This window comes from Triplophysa rosa, linkage group LG22 (genome assembly GCF_024868665.1).
Source record: "Triplophysa rosa linkage group LG22, Trosa_1v2, whole genome shotgun sequence".
In the NCBI taxonomy this organism is placed as follows: Eukaryota; Metazoa; Chordata; class Actinopteri; order Cypriniformes; family Nemacheilidae; genus Triplophysa; species Triplophysa rosa.
The window spans coordinates 4,841,575-4,849,872 of record NC_079911.1 but is presented as its reverse complement, the minus strand read 5'-3'; the positions used below and the strand labels follow the sequence as shown (position 1 = coordinate 4,849,872).

The following is an 8,298-nucleotide window of genomic DNA, read 5'->3' as shown; positions in this document are numbered from 1 at the left end:
ATTTTTTATAAATCCCCCATATCATATGCACTGTCCGAGCTTTTATATCTCTTTTTTATATTTTTATATTATATGCGAATATCTCCTTTACAAGAAAAAAACAATATTTTATTTATTTATTCATTTTTTTTCGGTCCTCAACGAAGACTTTTCACAGTAAATGAGAAACAAAACATGTTCTAAATATATTATATTATAGTACAATAAATAATGTTCTAAAAAGCAAAACATTGCGTTAATTACATGTTAAATTCGCAAAGCTCTTTCTATTAATCATGTACCTTGTACAACAAGTTGCTTTTGTATGAATGAAGCCGACTTGACTGCGTCATGACCGCGATCTAATACTGTTTACATGAAATAAGCCTGCTCCCGAGCAGGTTTAATCTAACGGACCTGTTGCTAAGAAAAGTTTAGGATGAGCGTCGAAGAACCGAACAATCCAAGATCATGCGACATCGTCAACAATCAAATCCAGCTAACTGAGTTAGCGAGGTACGAAGAACGGGCCCCTGGAGCGTGATCATCAGCTATTAAAACCTGTTGTGCTCACATAACGATATCGTACAGATTTAGAAGACTCAAAACACCATGTGACCTGTTTGTAATTCTTTTTATTGTAATGCTTTTCTCTAGCAGACCATTAGCACCCCCACTGCCCCCAGTGGATTTTGTGTCTCAAAACTGTAGCAATACGTAACTGATGGTACTTATTTTGTGGCGCTGCAAAAAGTGTACAGAGGTATGTATTTCCTATGACACAGGTTGGATTTTTTGTGTCATTCCACACCTGTATAATGTTCCATGCAACACATGAGCGAAATGTAATGTTAATTGCTGTTTTCCCCACTCCTGACAACCATTTTGTAATTCGTGGCTTTTTAAGAAAATACTTAATGTAGTCATCTAAAGTTGACAGTATTTTACTGAATACTGAATCTCTAGCTGTTAATTTATATACACTTTTTTTTTTTTTTTTACAAATTATTCATTTTGTTATTTTCATTACAAATTTGCAGTATTAATCTCATAATGTGCTTGCTTGCATATGTTGTGATTTCATGGCTTTTGGGATAAAGCTCCAAGTTACTGCTTTTTACAGTGCAAAATATGGAAACTCTATGATAAATCGGCATCTGGGGATATTTTAGCCAGTCGGCGGATCTGAATTGGTCACTGAGGTCTGAACAGTGCACTTTTGGAGAAAAAAAATCTATAATACATCATCTTGTTTTGACCTTGGTGTAGATACGTAGATAAGTCCTGAAAAATCTCCAGAGGTGTCAAAGGAAATCTACAGACATAGCTGCCCCATAAATTTATCACAATATGAACCGAGAAGGATCTATTATTCAGGCCGTTAGACAAGGCCACAATGAATACAAGGAGAAAAAGTGAGGATAGATTAACTTGGGGGAAAATGCTAAAAAGAATAAATATTTCAAAGCATACAGAGGTTCTAACAGATCGATGAAATCGATAAAAGCTAGAAATTCCTAAAAATACAGGTGTGCCAACAGTGTCTTAACTATGCCAGTAGTGAGTGCTCACAATACTCAAGAGAGGAGGATCTATGGCATCTGAGACTCTCTACTTCATCACACACCAAAGACAATCTTTAGTTATATATTCTGTTCTTTGGACTTCAAATTGGGGGTTACATAATTAGTCTAAAGCTGTACCTTCAACTTCATCTCTACCTGGAACAGGAAAATAAAGTTCCCAGTGCGAGTTGTGCTCCACAGGCAGCCTTTGATGGGCCTAAGGTTATACAAATGTCATTTTTACCCCACAAGGTGGCTTGCGGGGAGCCATGATGACAATTACATCTCCTTATGGTTATGACAGTGACAAAATACCGCCTGCTTCAAGCTCCATCCCCATTTGGAATGGTAATAAGTTTCTCACTCGTATGCTGCAAGAAAAATGATCCTCTTTATTTGTGTCTATTCTCTTTTGCTGGGGAATTATAGAAAATGGGTCATATGATGAGTAGATTAAGTTAACCATTGTTGCCTTTGTTCTCGATATCAGAACGTTGTTCTAAACATTGGTCAAGTTATTTTCTCTCTCCGCATCAGTTTGCATATACATAGTACTGTATGTGCATACTTCAAACCGACAATTAACAACATTTAGTAATATCAGTTAAACAACTTGCAGTATTCAATATTGTTTCTGTCAAACTACTGTATATTCAATAATATGTGTTTAAAACTAGTTTTTCCTGTCTCAGATAAATTATCTTAAAAGTAAACCAAACATTTCTGTATTCCCTAAACCTATGTAATTCTTTAAATTGGTCTGTATCAGAAGCAGGGCGGTATGCATGAATTTCATTATGTCTTTGTGTTTTTGATCATCATTCACTACGTATTGTTCTTCATTTTAAACACATTTGTATGAGATTTAGAAAAGCACCCTGGACATCTGTGATTTTTATGTTTGGTAGTGTTTATGAAATCTAGGCACTTTCTGGCCCCATTACTATGACCAAATCTGGGCACTTTCCAGCCCCCGTTACTATGACTACAATCTTGTATGCTGAATCTGATACAGCACAATGAGCAAGGCCACAGGTTTGGCTACAGTTAAAGACGAGAGAATGAGGTGAAGAAGGGGGAAACACGACCTGAAACAGGTCATGATAACCATGACATAATGGTGGTAGACAAGAGAAGGATTGGTTAATAAAATAAGGTGACATCATGACTAAAACCTGATTGGTGAAGGATGATGTAAACCCCTTGCAAGTTTTGTATAAATGTTGGAGTCAGATGTGCATTTGTCAGACGATCTTCTGAGCAGGCAAGTGCAGGGGTGGGGTGGAGGGTGCTTGAGCACCTGCCTCTTTGGCCCTTAATGTCGAAAGTGCCCTTTTGTCAAGGCAAAAAATATATATATTTTGTAATTAAAGGCCATTTTGTGAAGGCCTGCTCAATCTAACTATTAGTAAAATTAATGAATAATAATTTAACCCTAAATAAATGACTCACGTGATGACCTTTCACCTGACGACCTCATCTGGGAAGACTCCTCACACGTTCAGACGCCTTCAATAGATTAGCGCATTTTCAGGATAGCCTACATACTGTTCGCGGCTGCCGGGTAAGTGGTGTTTTCAGGGGAGCGGTGTGCTTGTTTACTTATTAGTGTATTTATTATTACTATAAGCAGTAGTATTTCACAAGAACACCGTGAAGAGAGCATGCACGGCTGTTGTGTGTGTAGCCTGCTCTGAACTGACGTGACGTTAGCTGCAGCTAATGTTACTTCTAAACACAGCAATATATAAATAAAGGTGCTTGTTCACTTCTTGACTTCATGTTTGCTGTTTGCGGGAGAAAAGTTTCAGGGGCATCGATGGTTCTGGTCTTTTTATATTATTTGACTAAAACTATTAACACTTTGAAGTATTACTATTACAGTATTCACAGTAGAGTGCCTTTAAAACACTGGTAAAACAGGTTTAGGCCATGTTCAGACTTCTTTTTTGACAAGAAAAAGTTGACAAAGGCGCTTTTTTAATAAAAAAATACAAATATCAGCAGAACGCCATGACTTTGGAGGCACGAAGGAAGCCCAGAGAAACAGACAGACAGCGTAACAGAAGTCTATTTGAATTAGAAACAGAGTATGTCTTGCAATAACTAATCACATATTTAAAAACTACAATACTTATTTCTCGCTAGAAATGCAATCAGAAGTTCCTGAAAGTGAAAATTAAACTTATATTTATACAAAACTATACGGGCGTTTCGGCAGCCATTTTATTTTTTTGAGCTTGAGCCTTCTCGACCAATCACGTTCCTCGCATGTTGATATGGAAACAACAGGTCTCTATCATTGGCTTACTGTGAAAAAGGAGCTTGACGTAGGGAACTTTTTTTCATAAAAGTTGAACTTTTTTTCAACCTCAAAAGACGCTCTGAGCTCCAGAAAAAGACGCTGGCACTGGCGTTTAAAAAAACCGCTCAGCACTTTTTTGAAAACACAGTTACATAGGATTATAACGTAAAACGTCTTGGTTACGGATGTAACCTCGGTTCCCTGATGGAGGGAACGAGACGTTGTGTCGAACCGACAGAATGGGGTTTGTCTTGAGAACCTATCATCTTCTGAGTATTTAGAAAAGGCCAATGAAAATTGGCGAATGAAATTTGCATGCCGGGCTCCTCCCCGGATGTCCGGGTATAAGAGGGAAGCCGGCGTGCTCATTCATTCACCTTTTGTTCTTCAGAGCCTACGCATCTGATGAGCAGCTCCAGGTCTTCGCTGATCTTCCAGATCTTCGCTGATCTTCCAGTTCTTCGCTGGTATCCTGCTGGAATCTACGACGTGGTGCAGCGGACGGTCCCTTCCTGCAGCGACTTTCCCCTGGGCGTCTCGGCAGTTCCAGAAGTGTCTGAGCACTTTTTTTCTAAAAGAGTAAATTTCTCCAGCGTGGCATGTCCCGCTGTTCTCTTGGGTGCGACGCGCTCATTGAGGAAGGGGATGGACACGATGTCTGTCTCACGTGTTTGGGTCTCCAGCACGCTGAGGCAGCCTTCGTGGATACATCTTGCCCGCACTGCGGGAAGATGCCTATCCAGACGTTGCGGTCACGGGTGGCTGTATTCTTTATGGGTAAAGCCACCACCTCGTCTGTTACCCGATCCGTGACGGCAGTGACTACGGCCCTGCCGCCCGTTTCAGTTAACACCGGGGGTGATATGGGGATCACCGTGAACGTTAGACCGCCAGCCACAGGCTCACGGACCGTTCACGCCCCGTCACGCTTGTCTGACCATCCCTTAAGAGACGGTCCTACCCCGTCTTGTTCCTCCGCCACGTACTCGGGAGTGCGTGACGAAGATGAGATGTCGATCACAGCATCGGAGGGCGACCTCTTGGCATCCGACCCCGACGATTCCTCGGAGCTCCCTCCCCCGGGGGGACGAGCCCAGGAAGAGGCGGACGTTGAGATGTCAACCATGCTCTTCCGGGCCGCCGCGAGCATTGGGCTGCAGTGCACAGCACCGCCTTTACCCCAGCGCTCGCGGTTGGATACGTGGTACCTGGGGTCTGAGCGCGGCTCCAAGCCGCGCCCAGCGCCGGTCCCGTATTTCCCGGAGGTACATGAGGAGCTGAGTAAGACTTGGAACGCGCCCCTCACGGCTCGTTCCAGTCAGAAAGGCTCAGTCGCCCTTACTTCCCTCGATGGTGGGGCGGCCAGGGGCTATGTCGAGATCCCCCAGGTGGAGCGTGCTGTCGCGGTGCACCTATGCCCGCAGACAGCGGCCACCTGGAGGGCTCGGCCTAGACTCCCATCCAAGGCGTGTAAGTTTTCGGCATCGCTGGTGTCGAAGGCTTACATGGCTGCGGGTCAGGCCGCCTCCTCCCTCCACGCCATGGCCATCCTGCAGGTCCACCAGGCCAAGGCGTTGAAGGAGCTCCACGAGGGTAAGACCAACCCAACGGTTATGCAGGAACTCCGTACCGCCACCGATCTCGCTCTACGGGCGACTAAGGTGACGGCACGGGCCTTGGGTCGGGCGATGTCCACCATGGTGGTCCAAGAGAGGCACCTCTGGCTCAACCTTGCGCAGATGCGGGACGCTGAGAAGGTTCGCTTTCTCGACGCCCCCATCTCGCAGGGAGGGCTGTTTGGTGACACCGTTGAGGATTTCTCTCAGCAGTTCTCAACGGTGAAGAAGCAGACGGAGGCTATCAAGCACATCTTGCCCCGCCGTGACTCGGCCGTCGTCAGGCCTCCGAGATCCCGAGCGGCGTCTGCTTCCCGGCAGCCCCGGACCTCTTCGACTCCGGATCCGGCTCCAGTGCCCCCTTCTCAGGCTGCCTCCCGGAGAAGGACGTCGAAGAGGAAACCGCCTCCCCGTCAGCAGCCGTCGCGGAAGCAGAAGCGGCCCTGACGGAGAGACCCCAGGGAGATTGAGATTACCATCGGGCCCGATTCCAGCCACCACATCGCTGGATCGGATAGGGACGGTTCCTGCCCCGTCCTACCATCAGCTGGTCCCCCCGGGGGGCCAGCGCCCACTTCCTCACGAAAAGAGTTTCCTCTCTCTCTGGGTTGTCACAGCCGTTCCCACCCTCTGGTCGACGGTGGATGGCAACTCGACGTTGCGTCATGGCGAAGCGCAATGTCGAGTATAAACACTGGCCTTCAGCACTCTCAGACAGACAGTGCGTCGAGCCAGACAATCGCCAGGCAGGAAAAACAGCAGAGCCGATCTCCTCCCCGGGGGTCCTCCCTCGGCAAGGAATCCGTACTGCTAGCCATCGAACCACCCTCCGGAGGGACGATGAAGCAGATCAAACCTCTAGTCCCCCTGTCACAGTTTCTGGGTGCCTGGTCTCAGCTTCCCAGACTGTCAGGTTGGCTGAGGAAGACGATCCGTCTCGGCTACGCGATTCAGTTTGCGAAACCAAGTTCCGGGGCGTCCTCTTTACCTCAGTCAGAGGCAGGGATGCCCCCGTGCTTTGGGCGGAGGTCACCTCCCTTCTGGTGAAGGGAGCAATCGAGCCGTCCCACTGGCCGAGATGTTCAGAGGGTTCTACAGCCCGTACTTCATTGTCCCCAAGAAAGGTGGGGGGTTGCGCCCTATCTTGGATTTGCGTGTTCTGAACAGGCACCTACACAAGCTGCCTTTCAGGATGGTCACGCAGAAGCACATCCTGGCGTCAGTCAGGCGTCAGGACTGGTTCATGGCAATCGACCTGAAGGATGCGTACTTTCATGTCTCGATCCTCCCTCGACACCGGCCGTTCCTGCGGTTCGCGTTCGAGGGACAGGCATATCAGTACAGTGATATCCTCCCCTTCGGTCTGTCCCTGTCTCCACATGTCTTTACGAAGGTCGTGGAAGCCGCCCTTCTTCCCCTCAAGGAGGAAGGTGTGCGGGTACTCAACTATCTCGACGACTGGCTCGTCTTGGCTCACTCGCGAGATCTGTTGTGTACACACAGGGACCTGGTGCTCCGGCACCTAGATCAGTTGGGGCTACAGGTCAACTGGGAAAAGAGCAAGCTCTCCCCCACGCAGAGCATCTCCTTTCTAGGTATGGAACTCGACTCTGTCTCCATGACAGCACGACTGACTACAGAGCGTGCCCGGTCAGTGTTACGCTGCCTGAAGGTTTTCAGGCAGCCGGCGGTCTCCCTGAAACATTTTCAGAGGCTCCTGGGGCACATGGCATCCTCGGCGGGGGTGGTCCCCCTCGGGTTGATGCACATGCGACCGCTCCAACACTGGCTACAGAGTCGGGTTCCATGGAGAGCGTGGCACACCGGCAGCAGTCATATGGTCATCACGTCCTTCTGTTGGCGCACCCTGACCCCTTGGTCATCGATGGCCTTCCTACGGGAGGGGGTCCCCCTAGGGCAGGTATCAAGACACGTCGTGGTAACGACGGATGCCTCCCTTCAGGGCTGGGGTGCTGTGTGCAACGGGCACGCAGTAGCGGGGCGGTGGACGGGCCCCCGCCTGCAATGGCACATCAACTGCCTAGAGTTGTGGGCTGTGCTACTTGCGCTGAAGAGGTTCCAACCCTTCGTGCAGGGCAGACACGTGCTGGTTCGGTCGGACAGCACAGCTGCCGTGGCGTATATCAACCACCAGGGTGGCATTCGATCACGGCAGCTAACACGACTCGCCCGACGCCTCCTCCTGTGGAGTCAGCAGGTGATCAGCTCCATGCGAGCCATACACATCCCGGGCGACCTGAACCAGACAGCAGACAGGCTCTCTCGTCAGTGGTCACCTCGCGGAGAGTGGCGACTCCACCCTCACGCGGTTCAGCTCATATGGGAGCAGTTCGGTCGGGCGCAAGTGGACCTGTTTGCCTCCCCGGACTCCACCCATTGTCCGCTTTGGTACTCCCTATCCGACGGTCCCCTCGGTACGGATGCCCTTGCGCACAGCTGGCCGCGGGACATGAGGAAGTACGCCTTCCCCCCAGTGAGCCTCATTGCACAGACCCTGTGCAAGGTCAGGGAAGAGGAGCATCAAGTGCTACTAGTTGCGCCCTATTGGCCCAACCGGACTGTATGTGTTTGCCTACATAAAGGATCCTTTGATATCATGTTTATTTCAATATAATTAATGGTGATGTGCGTGATTTCTGTAATACTCAAATACTAAATGTAAAACATACTGGTTTTCACCATACTGATAGGTCAGATGTCAATATCTGCTAGTTTAAATACCCATGTGAAATCTTTTTTTGTTTTTAAAGCGAATTGTCACATCCATAACAGAATTGTCACATTCATAACCAAAATGATACATAACCCTTAT

The 8,298-nt window shown here is 47.9% G+C and overlaps 1 protein-coding gene across 1 annotated transcript; it reads left to right on the top strand.

The window, feature by feature from the left end:
• Nucleotides 1-4,185: 4,185 nt before the first annotated feature.
• LOC130545958 (uncharacterized) lies at nucleotides 4,186-6,282 on the top strand. Its single transcript, XM_057320896.1, has 2 exons — nucleotides 4,186-6,098; nucleotides 6,140-6,282. Exon 1 carries the CDS (start codon nucleotides 4,449-4,451, stop codon nucleotides 5,910-5,912), a length of 1,464 nt encoding a protein of 487 aa, XP_057176879.1. The 5' UTR covers nucleotides 4,186-4,448; the 3' UTR covers nucleotides 5,913-6,098; nucleotides 6,140-6,282.
• The last annotated feature ends 2,016 nt before the right edge of the window (nucleotides 6,283-8,298 follow it).